This window comes from Chrysochloris asiatica, unplaced genomic scaffold (assembly GCF_000296735.1).
Source record: "Chrysochloris asiatica unplaced genomic scaffold, ChrAsi1.0 scaffold00050, whole genome shotgun sequence".
In the NCBI taxonomy this organism is placed as follows: Eukaryota; Metazoa; Chordata; class Mammalia; order Afrosoricida; family Chrysochloridae; genus Chrysochloris; species Chrysochloris asiatica.
Genome location: NW_006408568.1, coordinates 4,080,795 through 4,101,971, shown reverse-complemented (window position 1 = coordinate 4,101,971; position 21,177 = coordinate 4,080,795). Strand labels below are relative to the sequence as shown.

The following is a 21,177-nucleotide window of genomic DNA, read 5'->3' as shown; positions in this document are numbered from 1 at the left end:
TGCAGGACTGGGCAGCATCGGGTTGTGCTGGACACAGTGTCACTATGTGCTGGAATAGACTTAACAACACCTAATCACATTGCTTACATAAATGTCTGTAGATCATTTTTGTTCTGCATAGTCACCACTTATAGCAATTCTATTATAGACGGGATAAATAAGTTTCTTAGCATCTGAGAAAGAAGTACCACAGGAAAGATGATGGGAAAAATGGGGAAACAGAGCAGATATAGAAATGTAGACATAGTTCTCAGCAAAGAAATGCAAGGGGTAGAAAAATTGCTGAGAAAACAGAGAGGAGGACAGAGAATAAAATGATCACCTATGAATAGTGTGTGTGATTGTCACAATAGTGACGAGCATTAGGATAGTACCAAGTACTGGTTCTGACTCCACTTTTTACAGCAGACTTACAAATGAGGACAATGTCTTCCCAGTCTATGAAATGCTACTCCTGGACAGGAGCAAGAAGAGTTTCACAAGAAATCCATGCTTGCTATATCTATTTCAGTGCTCTTTGAAATTTTCATTTGGGAAATATATTTGCCTGCTCAATTAAACCTGGCATAGACTTGGTACAATTCAAATCTTTTGGAAAAGTTAAATGCTTCTATGAAAACAAAATAATTCGTTTTCTACGGGAAGTATTCATGCGCGGTAAACAAAGTTCTAACTATCCTCTTCACCAACAAGATATAACAAGGAAAACAAACAAACAATAACATACTCTTTCATGGGAGATTTTAAGACTAAATGTCTAAGTTAGGGCCTGACTGAACTGTACAGTTTGAAGATTTGGAGCTCTTTCACAGCCATGTATATTCATGCGCCATGAGTTGTGCTTTGGGTCGCAGGTACTCTTCCTTGGAATCATTCACTTGACAAAGCCCAGTGCAGCTTAGTTCCTGGCGAGTTGAATAGTCCTCTCCTGCCAGCACGTCAATCTATAAGGTTCTAGTGTTTGGATGTCAGAGTGAGCGTTGAAGATACTCGGAAGATCTGGGGAAGCATGTTACTAAGCTGATAAAACATTTCTTCAGAAATACTCTGCAAGAGATAAAGAAAAAGGTTGCATTTTTATAGTATCATTAAGAAAAATTTAAAGTATTTTAAAATGTAGAACTCATTCCACATATGGAATACAATATGTGAAAATTATCTTTAATGGCTGATTTAATAAAGGGCAGGTGGAGTCTTTCTGGCTCCGTCCTCAGAATATATGTTGTTTCTGTCAAATAATAAGTTTGGTCACTGGAAAAATCCCTACAGAACACTAGTGTAATCGGTAATAAATGCACCACCAATACTGCCAAGTTCTATAGAGAACTTAACTCCTGGGATGGTGCTGTATGAATACCACTGGACTGTGAACCACAAGGGGGGCAGTTCAAACCCACCACCTGCTCCTCTGAAATCCTACAGGATCACTATGAATTGGGACTGATGGCATTTAACAACAACATAGAGCACTTAGTAGTATACTGGGTTAAACGCTTGACTATGAAATGCCAGGTTGGCAGTTCAAACCCACCTGTCAACCATGGGAGAAAGATGAGATTGTTTGCTCTTGTAAATATTTGTAGTCTCAGAAATCCTACGGTGCAGTTGGACTCTATCCTGCAGGGTTGCTGAGTTAGGAAAACTGAACGGCAGTTGGGTAGAGAGAACAGAGAACCATTCTCTGCTAATGCCTTTAAATCAGGTTTGGTTTGGGGGTCAAAGGAGATTCCTGGAATGGATATACCAATATGCTGATATTTTTGACAATTTAAGTACTTTATGGCATCCAAACAGATTTCCCTTAAAAAAACCAGAAAGTTGTTAGCATTTTATTATGCTGTATTTAAGAGGTCTGGAGGAATATTATAACAGAGATTGGACTGGGGTGAAATAACATACCTGTGGTACCAGAAATTGCACTGTCCTAGAAATTCCTCCATCCCATGAAGCCATTTCCATCATGAAACCTAAAGTAGAACAATAGAAAGCCTTGGTTAAATTATAAGTTCTGATCTTCAAATTGAACTGAGTTTTCACTGTGGGGCTTCATGTCTAACTTCTTAGGCCACTAGCCTGTAAGAGAGGCTAACCCTAAAGGACAGATACATTTCTGAAATCCTTAAATCCCCAAACTAGAGAGGCTTAACATGTATATATTAGATTTCTCAAGTCCCTTTCAGTCTCTACACTTTGAAGTCAAAACAAGTTTACTAAATATGTGGCTCTGTTTTATTTATTTACTTCCTTTTAAGAAAATAAAAGGCCGTGAAAAAGCACGAATCAGAGCAAAGTATAAACAATATTAAAATATTCTTGTATTCTAAGAAGGCTGGAGAATTATTTTGTGACTGAAAAAAGGTAAGCTAAAAAGTCCCTTTATGAAATACCTGTCACATGTGGTACCAGCTGACAGGAATTCTAGGCTGCTCAACTGCTAGGCTTCCTCAATTTGGGAGGAAGAAATACAGGCAGTTTGTTAGGAAATCTAAGGGCTACGCTCACCTTTGACACACTTAAACACAAGTTCTGCTCTCTTCAAGCACCAGGGGATAGTCATTTCCTAAAAATGAAAACAAAACCAATCATCTGTTTTTAACGTCAATTTTGTCTATACTTAATTCGAATACATAATTAAATGAGCTCTGAATTGATTTATAATGTTGATCATCCACTTTGTGAACAGATTCAGGCAATTTTTTTGCTAATTCCCACCAGATTTCATCTGGTTTTTGGGCTTACAACTTCTTCCAGCTGTCAGGATGCAAACTAACTTAGCCTGACAAATACATTAAAACACACAAACATTTCCATAAAACTTCCCAGATAATTAATTCTAGAGACATATATAAGTGATTTAGGAACTCCATCTAGTACTTGCAATATGTTAGCATGAATAATTGTACTAAATTGTATAGTATTTGCATAAGCAATGCATTACATATTTTTATTATATAATGTAGGTTATTATAAAAGTAATGGAAATAAACAGACCTCTAACAAAGCAAATGTATTCATTTTTCGACATCACCTTTCAATCTGACCATATGCACAAACCAGTGCCTGTCCAGATGACACCCAGTACATTTAGAATTTTCCATGGCTATGGAGTCCTGGGGTGGTGCTGTGGGATAATGCACTGCACCACTGGGTCAGTATGAACCACAAGGTCAGGGTTCAAACTTACCAGACGCTCCTTGGAAACCCTGTACAGGGTCACTGTGAGTCGGAACTGGCTCGACTGCACTTACCAACCAACCAATGGTCAATTCAAAATTGTTTCTTTGTTTCCTCCCTAAATTGTATTTATTTTTTGTTGTTGCAAATACACAAAGCAAAACTCAACTGTTGTCTTTGATCCCACATTGCGTCTGTTAAGTGCCACCCAGTCAGTTCTGACGCATAGTTGGACCCTGTATAGGGTTTCCAAGGAGCAGCTGGTGAGCTTGAACCTCTGACCTTGCAATCTGGCACATTAACCCAAAGCGTCTGAGGATATTTTTGGTGTAAATTTTAAAGATTATCTCAAGGCAGTAGTTTTAGGGGCTCAACCACCCTTCCTGGCTCCAGAAAGTCTAGAGTCAATAAGAATTAGAAATTCTACTCTGAAATTTTCTCCTTTTTGATCACATTTTGACCTTTTGTATCCAGTTACATGACTACCATCACAATCTACATACAGAGTGTTTCCATCACTCCAAAAGGTTCCCTTATGCCCTCTGATCTTTGGCAACTATGGATTTACCTTTTGCCTCTCAAGTTTTGTTTTTAATAATTTCATTTAAGTGGAATCTTACAATATGTAGTCTCTTATGCCTGGCTCCTAAGGTTTTATAGATCTGTATATGTTGTTTAACGTATCAGTAGGATTTCCTTTTCATTGCAAATACCACTCCACTGTGGGGACACACACTACAGCTTATTTATCCACTCAACCAACAGTTAATGGACTATCTGAGGCTATGTCTTGGCGTGGTCAAATACTTTTATTTCTCTTGGGTGAATGTCTAGGAGTGGGTTTGCTGGGACGTATATACAAAGGGGCTTCAAAAAGTTTGTGGAAAAGTGGAATTAAAAGACAATGAAAAATTCCCAAGAACTTATTAACATGTTCTTATAAACATACATGTCCCGTTGTATGTTTAACTTGGTAAGAACTTGCCAATTGTTTTCAAGGTGGTTGTACCATTCTGAGTTTCCACCAGCAGTCCATGAGAGTTCTAGCTACTCCATATCCACAATAACACTCAACAGTATTGGTAGCCTTTTAAATTTTAGCCATTCCTCCGGGGATGAGGAGGCCTGGTGTGGTGCTGTAGGATAAGAACTGGGCAGCCAACTGCAAGGTTGGTGGCTCAAACTCATCAGTTGCTCTTTGGAAACCCTAAACAGGGTCACCAGTAGTCAGAACCAACTCAATGACACTTAACAACAACAACAGGGATGTTGTAGTATTTCATGATTTTAATTTGTATTTCCCTAAAGTCTGTAATGCTGAATATCTTTTTATGTTCTAATTTTATCATTTAAATATCTTATTTTGTAAAGTGCATGGTCAAGTTTTTGGCCAATTTTGAAAATCATGCATTTTGTCTTCTTGATATTAAGTTGTACAGTATTTTAAATATTCTAGATATATATTTTGTAAATTTTTTTTTTCCAGCCCACAACTTGTATTTTCATTTTCTTAGCAGTACCTTTGGATGAGCAAAGGACTTTAATATTGATGAAGTATTATTTGTCAAGTTGTTCTTTGGTGGTTTGTGCTTTTTTGTGTTCTAACAAATCTTGGCTTAGCTTAACACCACCCAAGTTTTCTTCTAAATGCTTTTCTCTAGACGTTTATAGCATTAGCTCCTCCATTCGGGGCTGTAATCCACTTTAAGTCTGTTTTAATATATGATGACAGACAGGGAAAGGTCAAGGGTCTTTTCATATGAATACCTAATTCTTCCAAAACTACTGGTTGGAAAGTCTATCCTTTCTCCCACTGAATTGCCTTAGCATCTGCTGAAAATGGCATGACCATATACAAGGGACTCCAATCTCTTAATTCCATTTTTTCCTTAAACTTTTTGAAGCCCACTCATATATATGGGGGTTATTTCTGAATTTTCTGATCTGTTCCTTTGATTAATAGTGTATTCTTTTGCCAAGACTCACTATACTGGTTATTGTAACTTTATAACAAAAAGTCTTAAAATCCGGTGGTGTTAAGTTTCCCAACTTTGTTGTTTTTCAAAATTGTTTTAGTTGCCAGGTCCTCTGGATTTCCATATGCATTTCAGAATTATCTTGTAAATATCTACAAAATGATCTTGTAAGGATTTGATGGGGATTTAAATCTACAGAGGTCATCAATTTGGGTACTGACATCTTAATGACATTAAATATTTTAACCCATTAAAATAATATTTAAGTCTTCTAAAATTTCTCTCAGCAATATTTTACCTTTGCTAGATAGCTTTTCATAGCCTCTTTCTTCTTTACTTGAAGACATGTTCAGCTTGTCTTTAGGTTCTTTTAGCATAGCAATCAAGTACCATGTGGTCTGTGTCTCATAATTTCAGTTTCTCAAGTCTGTATATTTGTTTCTATGGCTAGCTGGTTCTTCTGGTTCTAATTCATAGTGTCTCACTTTCTTAAGGGCCTAGGTGTCTTTTACCTAATTAAAAAACTTGCATGGAAGAACCATATGTAGAAATAAATACTGATGTATTTATTTGCACCATCTTAAAATATTACTCTAAAATGTGTCAGTTTGGCAACTAACATGCAAATAGCATCAAGGAATTACTATTTACACTATTTTAAGAACACATTTGTTGTTAGTTACTGTCGAGTTGGTTTCAACTCACAGTGGCTTGGTATAGAGGTTCTGAGTCAGTATATCTTTGTGGGAGCAGAAAACCTCAACTTTTTCTTATGGAGTGGCTGGTGGGTTTGAACTGCTGACCTTGTGATTAGCTCCACCAGCACTCCCTAATAAAGCATATGTATTATTTGGAGTCCAGGTATGGTGCAATAGAATACTCACTGGACTGCTAACTGCAAGGTCGATGTTTCAAACCCACCAGCCACTCTTTGGAAAGCATATACAGGATCGCTATGAGTCAGAACTGACTTGATGACACTGAACATATATATATATTTACGAGTTGGACTGTTAACTTCAAGGTCAGCAGTTTGAAACTACTAGCTGTTCTGCGGGAGAAAGATGAGACTTTCTGTTCCTGTAAGGATTTACAGCCTTACAGGATTTACAGGGTTGCTATGAGTTAGAACTGACTCCATGGCACATAATAAACCAACCAATAATGATCAAAACCATAGTCCTTAGTTTGTACATTGAACCTCAATGTAAAGAAACAAAAATTCTCACAATTGAACCAATAAACAACAACATGATAAATGGAGGAAAAGACTGCAGTTGTGAAAGACTTCATTTTGCTTGGATTTACAATCAACATTCATGGAAGCAGCAGACAAGAAATCAAGTGATGCACTGCATTAGGCAAATCTGCTGCACAAGATCTCTTAAAAGTGTCCAAAAGCAAACATGTCAGTTTGAAGACCAAGATGCGCCTGACCGAAACCATAATATTTTCAATTGACACATATGCATATGGTAGTTGGACTATGAATAAGGAAAACTGTAGAAGAATTGATGCATTTGAGTTATGGTGTTGGAGAAGAATATCATGCTTTGGACATATTATTAAGAGGGACCAGTCCATGGCGAAGGACATCATGTTTGGTAAAGTGGAGGGTCAGTGAAAATGAGGAAGACCCTCACAGAGCTGGATTGGCATAGTGGCAGCAACAATGGGCTCAAGTGTAACAACTGTGCAGGACTGGGCAATGTTCTGTTCTGTTGTGCATAAGGTCGCTATGAGTTGGAACAGGCTTGACGGCACCTAACAACAACAAAGTTAAAGTCTAGTACTACTACTCACATGAGGAAAATTAATGTGAATTTAAGAATACAACTTTTGAAGGGCTAGCCTCAAACACCAATACACAGCCTATATATTATCCTAGTGTATTAAAATAAAAATGATAATGGCAATGATGAAAGACTACAGCATGGGCCTAATGGTTTGGACAAAAGTCACTGGGTAAAAACGAGCAAATTCCTTCCTTGCTCCACTTGTCTAGAAATCATCATGTTCTACCATTAAAACTATGCTTTCTTACTTTGTAGATAAGTATGCCTAATAGGATGGCCCAGAGAAAACATCCAAGACAATTTTAAAACTTCATCTACAGAATGATGTAAATGGATGACAAGTTTCATCACAGATCTTTAGAGGGCATTCCAAAACACCAGGTTATGGTAGGGTCCCAGGATATCTTTGAATGACAGATATATGAATTTTCAGATGATGTCCTTTTACTAGACAGACCTAGTACCAGATGCATCAAAGACAACTCTAGACAGCTGCATGCCAATGCATGTGTGCACACATATGCAATCCATGCTGTTTTAAAATTTCTACATGCTTACACAGAGACGCCATCAAGCAAAAGGAAGGTGTTTTTATCCTGCCATGTTTTCTATAAAGCCAGTAGCATATAAAAAGACTGGCTTTGAGTGCTTAGAGAAAGCAAACCATAGTTTTAGAAGTCAGTACTGTCATGAGAAGATATAACCTGTTGTCTGTCATCATGGATGTGACCTACATTTTCTGGGAATAAATCTTAGTAAATAATAAATAGTAAATTGAGACACAACCATATGCTATTGTTGTGATGTGCCATTGAGTCAGTTCCAACTCACAGAGAACCTGTATTGCATTTCTGAGGAGCACCTCTGGTGGATTGTAATTGCCAACCTTGCAGCTCAAACAGACCTTGCAGTCCAGTGCTTATCCTACAGCACCACACCAGGACTCCGATAACAGTATAGAAAGTTCTTAACCATTTTTTTCTAAGTAATGGCAAAGTGGCCAAATTCTAATGACACATCTGCAATACCACACTGAGAAAAAAAAAACTAGTGAAGAGGATGAACAGATCATGTCCATCATTTCACCCTTTGGAACTGAGGCGGAAAATGTGGTTTTCTTGTTACATTTTACATGATACACAGGTACTGCACATAGCGTCAACCTAAGCCTGTGAAACTGAAGTTATAATAGGAGGTCTGATTACAACTGCAGGTAACGCCTTCTATCTAGCATTAGAAAGCCATACATTGGCTATTCAACGTGCCTCTTCTAATGAGGGTTAAGAATGGTGTGTAGAGGTAAGATTTAGTTGGTAGAGAGTTAGACATAGGAATTACTTTCTGAGTTTAAACATCCATGAGGAAGATTCCAAGACTATGCTTTACTTCTCATGTATGTGCCTCTTAGGTACCTAAAACACTTGTACCAATCAGTTTCACAATTATTATTATATTATAAGGTGAGAAACAGTCTGATTTTGTTTCTTATTATTCACTTTTTAAAAAATAGGTAAATACAACCAGTTTGTAAAACTATTTGCCAACTGATGCTAAATGTATAATACATACCTGAAGACTCAATAATTCCATCCCTAAGTATGGGGCCAGCAGAACTGTCTAAATACATATAGTAGAATGTTCACAGCAACACTAATCATAGGAATCAAACCTAGAAATTACCCAAATATCCATAAATACAATGGCTAGATAAATGTGGTCTAGTAGACACAATAGTGAAATAATAGACAACAATGAGAATGAACAATCTTCAACCATATACAATTTTATGAATAAATTTTACAAATATAATATTGAGTAAAATAAATGAGATATAAGAGTACATACTATGATTCTGCTTGTATAAACTATAGAAACAGGCTAACTAATTAATCTATGGCTATTTTGGGGGGTCAGGGTGTGGTTTAAGTCACTGGAAGAAAATGAGGGTACTGGTCATGTCCTGCTTCATGATCAGGTATTTCTTACATGGTTGTTTGTGAAAATTTGAGCGGTATATATATGTGTTTTTTCTATATTTGTATTATACTCTAATGAAAAGCTAAACAACCAACCAACAGTACTTTTTCAACAAAAATTTATGACAAATAAACTCCAAGCCCCAAATAATTCAACAAGTTAATGGTAAAATTAAGTATCAGGAAGCCAGGATTTTTGACTTGCATGTTCATTCCACATCTAGAATGATGTAAAATTGATTAGGCTATACTGGAACTGACTCAATGGCACTTAACAGCAACAACAACACTGATTCTAGCTATGGCAGTATCTTCAGATCATGAAGTTCTATATCGTTCTTCTTGTTGGTACATTGATTTTTCCTTTCTTTTAATTGTAGTTAATTTCTACAGTGTTTTTGTTTTTTTTTCCTACCATAGCACAGGTACTGTTTTCTAATAGTATCATCATTACCTTGCACACTAAATGTGGCAACTGAATGTCTAGCAATTCTGCTTGTTAAAGTAGGAAAGCAATACCTGAAAATGAAATGCTTTAGGATCCTTGCATGAAAGTTTAACCTAATATTACTTCTATATCCTGTATGCCTTGCTATGGACTGAACTGTGTTTCCCCAAAGAATGTTTCAACATGACTAGGCCATGATGTCCAATGTTAATGCAATCATCCTGCCTTTTTTGATCTAGTGCAATTATTGTATATATTGTAAAGCCTAGCCTCTATGATGTTAATGAGGCAGGATACAATCTATAGGATTAGGTTATGTCTTAAGTCCATCTCTTTTGAGACATAAAAGAGATTACATAAGTGAGCAGAGAGCAGAGGGACCTCAGTACCATCAAGAAAGAAGGGCTGACAATGGAGCATGTCCTTTGGATCTAGGGTTCCTGTGCTGAGAACCTCCTAGAGTGATAGCAAGACACAGGAGACTTCCAGGGAACACCAGGCCTATGTATGTAGAAAGGAGATAAGGACCTTTCCCCAGAGCCAACAAAGTGAGAAAGCCTTTCTCTAGAGCTGGTGCCCTAAAATTGGTCTTCTAGCCTCCTAACCTGTGAGAAAATAAATTTCTGCTTATTACATTTATTCACTTGTGGTTAATTCTACTATAGCAGCACTGGATAGCCATGACAACCATTGTGAGATTGTACAGTAAACTTCTTGACCTGAATCGCTGTTTAAATTCAACAAATGGGAGGATCATGACTCAATATACTTTTGTGAATTAAATTGGACACTTCCGAAACCAGCTAATGTTCTGCAGCTGGCGGTCCCAATTTAAAACATGTAACTTTTGTAACATTGTGGGAAAGGGAATGCTAGTAGTATCAGATGTCTGGAAGTAAATCTGAACTTGGTGACTTCTGTAAACACTGTTTTTGAGGTTGTTTCCCACCTACGTATAACCATTTTTATAAACTGGTTAACCAGGAGCCCAGCTGCAGAAATGTTTGGATGTTTCCTTGTGGCAGGAATTCATCATAACTTTATTGTTACTCCCCAAAGACCCTTTTATAGATGAACTAGTTAGTGATGGTAATGTAACAATGGCTAAAAATTCCTGATGGCACTAAAACTTTATAAAGCTTTAGTGGAAAACAAAACAAAAACACCATGTGCTTGTCAATGTCTCCTCATACCATATAAGGTATGACTGAGGCCACAGATGTGAATGAAATGAAAAATTACACAGTTTGATGCAGCTTTCATAGAATGGTGCCAGAATTCTCTTGATCAAAATGTTAATGTGCCTGGTCAAAATACAAATAGAATGCAAGTGGGAAATCATTTAGAATCATCTTGCCTTGGATCAAATCAACGATTTGTTTGTGTTTATAAAGGCATTAAAATGAGGCCTCTTATGTTACAGTGAAACTTATCCTACAGTGTGCCATATTTGACTGCTAACCACAAGGTCGGCAGTTCAAATCCATCAGCAGCTCCAAGAGAGAAAGATGTGGCTTGTCTGCTCCTGTAAAGACGTACAGTGATGCTACAGAAGATCCCTTTGGTCTAAATTGAGTCCATGGCCATGGATTTGGTTTTGGGTTATTTCGGAACTTAGTCACTCTAAAAAGTACAACAAAATCTTTTAGACTGTACTTTGCAATATAGCACTTGCACACATCTTTATTCTGGTAAATCACTTTTCATAATTAATGATCACAATGTGCACCTAACAGGAGCAATTTTGTCTTTTTAAACCATTTTTCCTTAGGCCACCTTAGGACAGGCCTGTAGAGTATTGCAGATACGGGTTCCTCACAACACTTGCCTCCTAGAAGAAGGTGGTGGTCCTTTGTTCCTCCAGACTAGCTGAAGTTCAATTTTTTAAATTTTTATTATTTACACATGTTAACTGTTTCTTATGTGGGTTGGGGAGAAAATCAAATTGCCATAGAGATCTTTTAAAATTAAAAATAGCAAATAAAATACATTACAGAATGATATGTAGAAATTTCTGTAGAAATCAATACTGCATTATCCAGAGCATCCTTACCAAAACGTTAAACTGGAATTTGGCTTTTTCCTGTCATCTAGCATCTCTTATCATCGTTTATTCATGCGTACTCAGAGAATGCAAGGTCATTTTAATGTTAGCCTAAGCCAACTATAAATGTAGAGGTCTATCTAGCATTATTTAAAACAAAAATGGTGGAGAGAAGAAAGAATAAAGAAGAGGAGAAAGAGGAAGTGAGACACATGTCTTATCAAAAGCTGAAGAGTGTTTTGCTTTTCTCATTTACCTACCATGGGACAATGTTAAAATTCTCTGAATTCTATGATAAAGATTATCCATTGTTTTGTATTATATACTTTATTATATTATACATATAACACTCAATTTTAGTACCCATACAGGATATGCAAAGATCCTTGTGAAACATATATATTTTTTAATGTAAAGGGAACTGTTAGTATTATAATATTGAGAGTTAACATATTCATATTGCTGTTGCTAGTTGCTGTTGAGTGGATTCCCACTCATGGTGACCCCATGTGTGCAGAGTAGAACTGCTCCAAAGGACTTACAAGGCTGTGACTTTTGGGAAGCAGATTGCCAAGTTGTCTTCTGAGATGCCTTTGGGTGGGTTTGAACTGCCAAGCTTTCAGTTGGTAGTCAGATGCTTACCCATTGGTGCCACCCAGAGCTCCTAACATATTCATAAACTCATTGTCTTTTCTATCTGCTTACCTCTGACATATCATGCACCAGCAAGAGGGGAATGCTTATTGTGGTGATATCATGTGTACAGCAAACCTTGAGTATATTTCGGAGCCCCATAATGGCAGGATCGCGGGCGGTGATGTTTCCTGATTTCACATTGTCATCCACACAGAGATGGAAAGCAACGTGGATTTCTGCGAGGTTAGAATGCCGCGTAATGTAAAATTCTCCTGTGAACAACAGATAGAACTAGGATTTTCAAACGTATAAATCATATTCATCAGTGGGATGAACTAATACAGTTGAACTAGAAGCAGTATATAGGAATGTATCTACTATGGTAGCTTCCTAAGGCCTGAATTCTTATAAGGAAGGAGACAAAAATAATAGGTCACAACCAATTTTGCATTAACTTCGTAAATGGTAAGTAAGAAGTAAGTAAATCAAGTGAGTATTTTTCACTGTTTTGATGTTGCTGTTATGTGCATCAAGTAGGTTCTGACCCATAACAATCCTGTATGGCATTTCTGAGGAGTGGCTGGTGGGTCTGAACTGCCAACCTTGCAGTTCAAATTGACCTTACAGTCCAGCACTTATCCTATAGCGCCACTTAAAATATCTGTGTAACTCAAAACTGAACATGCTGCCCCAATACATCATCGTCAATCCCTAAAGCTGCTCTTCCCTTCTCAATTTATGGGGACAATCTCTATGTAACTGAGGTCAGAAACAGAAGAGACAGCTCTATTTCCACCAAATAGCCTAAATCTATGTGTTCTATTTTTATGGCTATCTTGGCTCATGCCCTCATCATTGCTCACCTAGGTTTCTGTAATAGTCTGCTGACCATCTCTTTCCTCCCATTCTTGCTCACAAACAATTTTCTTCTAGCAGCCAAAATGATATATATGTAAATCAGCTTATGTCACTTCTCCACTAAAATCTTCCAACAGGCCCACCATGTATTTAGAATAAAATCCCAACTTTTTCATGTGGTCAATAGGCCTGTGTGATCTGGACCATCCCTGTCTCTCTCTCTCACATCCTCTTGTCTCACCCACTCTCCTTACACTCTAGCACACAGCCTTTTGTTCAGGTCTTCAAACATGTAAAGTTTATGCACAGTTCAGGGCTGCTGCTTAGAAGGGTTTTCTCCAAGATTCTCACATGGCTGGCTTATTTTCATCAATCACCTATCAGTTTAAACGTCACCTCCTCAGAGAAATCTTTCCTGAATACCCTGTCTAATATAGGACAAACCCCTCCATTAGTGCACATTATCCTGTTTTATTTGCTGTGGCACTGTAGGATAAGTACTTGACCATAAAGTCAGTTGGAATCTCAAGGTAGGAGGTTCAGACTCACCAGCCGCTCCCTAGGAGATTCTATACAGGGTTATTATGAGCTGACGACAGCACTTCACCACCATCAACCAAGCACTGAGATATTTGGTTTGTCTTGTAGGTTATTTTGAAGAGATTGTGGTTTAAGCTCCATGACCATCAAGCTTGGTTAAAAATCTATCTTGTTTGAGGATCTATTTATAGCATACAGAACAGAATCTGGCAGAGAAAATACTCAATAAATATTTGTTGAATGAATGAATGGATGTTTTAGACCAACAGCTGGAATAGTGCTTCTCACACCTTAAAATCCAACCTCCCTACGATCACTCCATTTTTTATGCCACCCCACTACCTAAGAAAAACCTCTTCAGTTTTACTTTCTATCAGTATAATTAGACAAACTGTAAAGCACATGGAGAATATGTTTTTACAAGTATTTCACTAGAAATTCCCATATCTCTTGTTAAAAAAGTGTTGCTCTTCTTTACTCTTTTCTACCACTAACCCCTGCCTCCACAGACTTTCTTCACCCCTGGTTCAAACTCATTACCATAGGATTTTACTTGGTAAGCATACTTAATATACATGAGCACTATGCTTAACCTTCCAGTGTACATAAGCTGTTCCTGTGGATACCACTCACTGGTCCGAGGCAAAGACTAAAAAAAAAAAACAAAAAACCAAGAAATTTAAATCAGATAAAGCAATTAGATAAACAGAAAGTCAAGAAATGAGTCACTGAGAAACGAAGAACAAAAAATCACTATGCAAGAAGAAGCAATGAGAAGTGTCTGCTGAGGAACAGTACTGTGGCTGTGGCTGTTAAGTGCCGCTGAGTCAGTCCCGACTCATAGCGACTCTACATAGGGTTTCTGAGGAGTGGCTGGTGAATTTGAACCACTGACCTTTTGGTTCAGTGGACCTTGAGGTTGAGCGCTTATCCTATGGCGCCACACCAGGACTCTGAGGAATAGTATAGTTATTATTTCCCAGGAAGTCCCTGAAAAACAAATCACTGCTATTCAGAACCCTGAGGGCCTCCATGAGACAATATCTCTGTGAGCCCAATGAAGTATGTTACCTCCTACGCCCCTAGAGAGAACTCAAATGGTAGCAGCCATAGTGTTGAATATGGCAGTGGCTCAGTAGACAGGCAAGTTGATTTAGCGAACACGAGTCAGGTACTGCTAATCCCCAAATTGGCACTGATTTGCTTAACCTTAAAGGATATGTCTTAGGGGTCAAGGGGATTGCAGTAGTAATCAAAATAATATGATACAGAAAAAGGATGAGCTTGGGTATTACAGAAATTCTGGTCTCTAGCATTTATCAGCAGAGTGATCTTGGGCAAGTCATTTAATTCGCTGATTGGTCCTCTGATACTTCATGTATAAAATGAGACAAAGATGCCTGTTGTTGTGAGAACTACGTGATATAAACTGTAAATGATTAGATAATGATAAAGTACTACTGGCTTAAAGAATATACAAATTATATTATTTTTCTCGCAGTTTAAAAAGTCTTCAACAAGAATGTAAAAGAATTGGTGATTTGGAGCTTTTAGACCTCCTATATATAAACTTCCTGGTGGTGAAGGCATTCTTTATGTGGAAATTCAGGTATTTTTAGGATATCTAACTCAATAGTCTGGTTGGTATTCCTTTTCTAACTCAGGCTTATGACATTTCCACTTGATTTGATAGTAATAATGAGATCGTGGCTTGTTTGCCACAAAGGAGCCTAAAACAGGAAATACTGATATAGCAATTAAGAGTTAAGTCAGAAAAGAAATCAGACATCAGAATAGATAATAAGATTGGCTCATTTTAAGAAAGCCACAGAATACGGATAATTTAAATTTGGACCTATGGAAAGAACTACAAAGAGCCCTGTCTCCATGAAAGTATTTTTAGATGGCGAGGAGGAGGAGGGTTTCCTGTTCCACAAAGTGGAGGAGACGGCATGTGGTGAGGCAATCGTGGCTCTAACATTATCCACTAAGGTAGCAATGCAGAAGTGGGGAGGAAATTTGGAGGCTGATGACCACAGAAAACTGGCTGGGACTTCCATGATTGATGAGTACCAGACACGGGCATGGTATTTGCATAGGTTAAATGTGATGTGACCTATAGGTAGAAGATCTGGGGAAAGAAAAGTGAGGAACTTAAAGGAAACTAAAAAAAAAAAAAAGGAAATTAAAGGAGGGCAGGAAAATATTAAGAGCATAGTTATTTTTGAAACTGTATTGTTGTTGAGTTCCATCAAGTCATATAGGGTTTCTGAGGCTTTAAATCTTTATAAGAACAGAAGCCTTCATCTTTCCCTTGTAAAACGTATGGTAATTTTGAAATGCTAACCTTGAGGTTAGTAGGCTGACTCGTATCACTACGCGAGCAGAGTTGTTTCTAGGTGATATATGACAGTTTATCATGTCTGAGTTTATGCTTCAAATCTATGACGTCAATGTATATGATTCCATCCAGTTCTCACTTAAGCTGCAAAGACCAGGTTGTTGTGAGACAGTCAGTGTTATGTAAAACAAGAGAATGACCACTTTAGGTCACAAAATGGACCGTGACTGTGTCACTCTATACTGACAAGTTTCATCATTACAAAACTGCCCAACTACTGAGCAACCATGGCCCAGCCAGCCTGAGGCAGAACCTTACCCACCACAGCCAGTGGTACTCTTCCCTCACACCTGAGCGTTTACTATTGACAGACATATGCCGTTAATGTGCAAAATAGTACGAGTTTTACTATTGTTATGTCATTAAAATGAAATCGTTGATAAGTGAGGAGTGGTGGTGGTTGTGTGCCACCGAGTCAGTTCCCACGCATAGTAATCCTGTATAGGGTTTCTGAGGCTGTAAATCTTTATTGGAGTAGAAAGCTTCATCTTTCTCCCACAGAGCAACTGGTAGATTTGAACTGCTAAACTTGCAGTTGGCAGCCCAGCTCATAATCCACTACGCTACCATGGTTCCTTAAGTGAGGAGTAGATAGCAATTTAAGATAAAAAAATACTTACCAGGTAAAATATTTAAATAGTTTCGATCAGTATTCTTAGTCTTATCATCACGTCCTCCATTTTGGTTTCCAGAATCTATTCATAAAGATAATGTAATATAAAAATATATAATAACATATGTAAACACATTATTAGCACTACTCCTAAAACAATCACAACAAAAGTAAAAATTTACTAAGGGCATCAGCTACATGCATTACATGGCTGGATTCATTTAATTCTTACAAAACCCCTGGGAGGCAGGTACTAATCATATCTTCATTTTTACAGAGGAAAATGAGAACACAGAGACTTGTTGTTAGATGCTACCATCAAGTTGGTACCAACTCATAGCAACTCTATGCAAAACAGAAGGAAACAGTGCCCAGTCCAGCACCATCCTCACCATTGTCATGGCTGAGTCCACTGTTGCTGCTAATGTGTCAATCCATTTCACTGGGGTCTTCCTCTTTTTCACTGACCTTCACTTTAACAAGCATGATGTCATTCTCCAGGGACTGCTCCCTTCTGACAACGTGTCCAAAGTATAAAAGATCAAGGCTCACCATCCATGCTTCTAAGGAGCTCTCTGACTGTACTTCTTCCAAGACAGATTTGTTCATTCTTCTGGCAGTCTATGGTGATTTCAGTGTTCCTCACCAACACCAGAATTCAAATGCATTGGTTTTTCCAATCTTCCTTATTCATTGTTCAACTTTCACATGCATATGAGGTAACTGAAAATACCACAGCGTGGGTCAGGTACACCTTAGTCCTCAAACTGACATCTTTGCTCTTTAACACTTTAAAAAGGTCTTTTGCAGCAGATTTGTCCAATGAATATGCTGTTTGATTTCCTGACTGATGCTTATATGAGTGTTAATTGTAGACCCAAGCAATATGAAGTTTTTGACAACTTCAATCTTTTCTCCATTTATCATGTTATTTATTGGTCTAGTTGTGAGGAATTTTGTTTTCTTTACATTGAGGTGCAACCCATACTAAAGACTGTGTAGACTTTGATTTTCATCAGTATTTCAAGTCCTTTTCACTTAGAACAAGCAAGGATATGCCATCTGCATATCTCATGTTGTCACCGAGTACTCCTCCAATACTGATGCCATGTTCTTCTTCATATAATCCAGTTTCCCAGGTAATTTGCTTAGCACACAGGTGGAAAAAGTACGGTGAAAGGGTACTACTCTGACACACACATCTTTCCTGATTTTACACCATTCAGTACCTCGTTCTGTTCGAATGACTGCCTCTTGGTATATGTACATGTTCCTCATGAGTACAATTAAGTGCTTCACGATATTGATAGTTTGTTATTATCCACGTAGTTGAATGCCTCTGCAGTCAAGAAAGTACAAATAAACATCTTTCTGGTATTCTCTGCATTCAGCCAAGCTCCACTTGATGTCAGCAATTATATTTCCAGTTCCACAGCTTCTTCTGAAACTGACCACAAATATGGATCTTTTCCAATTGGTTGGCCAGGTATCTCTCTTCCAAATTTCTTGGCATAGATGAGTAAGGGCCTCTAGTGCTGCATCAGTTTGTTGAAGCATTTCAATTTATATTCCATCAATTTCTGGGGCCTTGTTTTTCGCCAGTGCCTTGGGAGCAGCTTGGACCAAATATCATCGGTTCCTCAATATCATTGGTTCCTGATCATTTGGTACCACTTGAAATGGTTAAACACTGACCAATGCTCTTTTTGGTATGGCAATTCTATGTAATCCTTCCATTTCCTTTTGATGCTTAATGTGACATTCAATATTTTGTCCATAGAAACTTTCAGTATTGCAATCCGAGTCTTCAACTTTTTCTTCTGTGTTTTTAGCTTGAGAAATACTGAGCATGTTCCTTCCTCTTAGTTTTCTAACTCCAGGTCTTTGCCTTTTTCATTATAATACTTTATATTGTCTTCTTGAGCTTCCCTTTGAAAATTTTTATTAAGCTCTTTTACTTTCTCATTTCTTCCATTTGCTTTAGTTTTTCTATACATAAGAGCAAGTTTCAGAGTCTCTTCTGACAGATATTCTGGTCTTTTCAATGACTTCTTGCTTTCTTTATGTATGATGTTCTTGATGTCACCCTACAACACCTCAGGTTTCTGGTCATTAGTATCTAATGAATGAAGTCTGTTCTTGAGATGGTCTCTAAATTCAGGTTGAATATATTCAAGATCATATTTGGCTCTTGTGGACTTGTTTTAACTTTCTTGGGTTTCAGCCTGAACTTGCATATGAGCAATTAATGGTCTATTCCACAATTGGCCCCTGGCCTTGGTTTGATGACACTGTTTTTCTCCATTGTCTTTTCCCACAGACATAATCAATTTGATTGCTGTGTATTCCACCTGGTGTGATCCATGTGTAAAATTACTACTTAAAATTTAAAAAAAAAAAAGGCATTTGCGATGAGTAAGTCAGTGGTTTTGCAAAATTCATGTGAGCTCCAGTATCATTTCTATCATCAAAGGCCATATTTTCCAACTACTGATTCTTCCTTTTGTTTTCAACTTTTGCATTCCATGACTAGTAATTATCGATACATTTGATTGCAATTTCAACATTGAAGTAGTTGGTAGAATTCTTCAATTTCATCGCCATTGACTTTAGTTATTGGTGCATATATTTGAATAATCGTGGTATTAACTGGTCTTCCGTGTAGGCATATGGATATTATCCTATCACAGACAGCAATGTCCTGCAAGATAGATCTTGAAATACTCTTTTGACACCATTCCTTTTTAATTTGTCATTCTCAGCAAAGTAAACTATGTGATTATATGATTCCAAATGGCCCTGTCTATTTCAGTTCACTAAAACCTAGTATATTGATCTTTTTACATTCCATTTCACTTTTGAAAGCTTCCAATTTTCCTAGATTCATACTTCATACATTCCAGGTTTCTGATTATTCATGGATGTTTGCAGCTATTTCTCCTCATTTTGAGTTGCTCCTCATCAGCAAATGATGGTCCCAAAGCTTTGCTCCATCCACGTCATTATGGTCAACTGTACTTTGAGGAAGTATCATACTGTGAGTGCCTTCCAACCTGAGGGGTTCATTTTCTGGCACCATATCTGACAGTGTTGTGCTGCTATTTGTAAGGTTTACAGTGATTACCCATTCCAAAGTGCTCCATCTTTCCTTCTTCCGAATGTGTCTTAGTTTGGAAGTTCTGCTGGTACCTTTCCACCATAGATGACCCTGCTGGTATTTAAAATACCAGTGGCTTGGTTTCGAACATTATGGTAACACCCAAGCCGCCACTAAACTGACAAACCAGTGGGGAAATAGAAACTTAGAAAAATTAAGATGCACAGATAAGTGGTGAAGCCTGGTCTTGAGCACAGATACTCAGATTCTAAATCCATTGATTTTAGCCACATTAGGCTTGCCAATAACTGTTATTTTTCATCTAGGAAACTTAGGGTACAAATTTAACTACACATAAAACAATTTCACTAGATTGTTTCAGTGTGGCCATCTTTATTTTTAGAATCTGAGTCACAGTTGGTGACATACTTGTTCAGGACTACAGTCACTTCATATTTAGCCAAATTTGCTACTACTGATCTGACAGTTTATGTGGCAGGGCTTCAAACAGTTCATAGAAAAATCGATTGGAAACATAATTAAAATTTTCCACATACTCCCTGAAGCCCCCTCATACAATTTACTTCAAATGTATGGGTAAGACTCCATTTCAACTGGAACATTTCTTTCTTTCTTTTTTAAAGGTTTTTATTGTGGATTGAGTGAAAGTTTACAGGGCAGATCATCAGTTTTACATTCAACAAGTCATACACCTTGTTTCATTACAATGATTATAATCCTCTCCATGTACCATCAATTAACAGTATTTCTCTCTATTCACTTTAGTATTTTTTAAACACTCAGACATATATAATAATTTACACCACCAAAGGACACATTCTGAAAGTCCACCTCCTGGCCACCAGCTCTTAGTCCCTCTCTTCCCATGATTCTAGAGTCCTCAGCTGCTCCCTCTCTCCATGTCCCCATCTCTGCCTCCATTATCTGTTATTGCTGCTTTTCTGGATAAGGTCTCGCATTCTGCTTGTGCTCATCTCCCTTGATAGTCCTAGGGTCCTTTGTTTCTGGACTGTAAGATTAGCTACTACTCCGTTTTTGTTACAAGACTTCTACCTTTATAATTGTGACAGTCACAGTTAGTCATGATAACAATTACTCACTATTGAATCACAAGAATCTTATCCCCATCTCTTTTAACCAGACCCATCTAGCCAGATGAAAACTATTCAGTGGGGACTCTTTCTTCCCCTACACACTATTAAACTAAACTCCCACCTGAAACCTTGTAAGCCAGTCACTTCATGCCTTTATCCCCCATCATTTTAGGTAGCCATTGTCTAAGTTGCCCATCGCTATCTGCCCTGTGTACAGAGGGGATAGCATTGATACTTGATGTGAAGACTCCTTTCCTCTCTGTTGCTATTTAGAGTTATTAGCTCCATGAGTACAGGTCAAGTTCATCAAATTGTAGCAGTTTATTTGCATTTCCTTTATCAAAAATTGTTCTGTTCTTTTTTTTTTTTTAATCCTCCTATAGTCAAGTTCTGATTATCAAGCCGTCAAGGTCAAATGGATACTACCTGCAACTTTGAGTGTTCTTGTGCGCCTCCTCTCATTCCATATCATCTGGATGTTTCACTCTCAGCTCTAGCCCTCT

The 21,177-nt window shown here is 37.7% G+C and overlaps 1 protein-coding gene across 1 annotated transcript in view; it reads right to left on the bottom strand.

Annotated features, from left to right (window-relative positions):
- Positions 1-954: 954 nt before the first annotated feature.
- Positions 955-21,177, bottom strand: part of LOC102835941 (chromosome unknown open reading frame, human C12orf4) — a 58,768-nt gene continuing 38,545 nt past the window's right edge. The window contains exons 9-13 of the mRNA XM_006862675.1: positions 16,470-16,544; positions 12,120-12,322; positions 2,503-2,560; positions 1,900-1,967; positions 955-1,047 (exon numbers count right to left, since the gene is read on the bottom strand). Coding sequence (XP_006862737.1) covers positions 955-1,047; positions 1,900-1,967; positions 2,503-2,560; positions 12,120-12,322; positions 16,470-16,544 — 497 coding nt within the window. The remainder of the gene's footprint in view (positions 1,048-1,899; positions 1,968-2,502; positions 2,561-12,119; positions 12,323-16,469; positions 16,545-21,177) is intronic.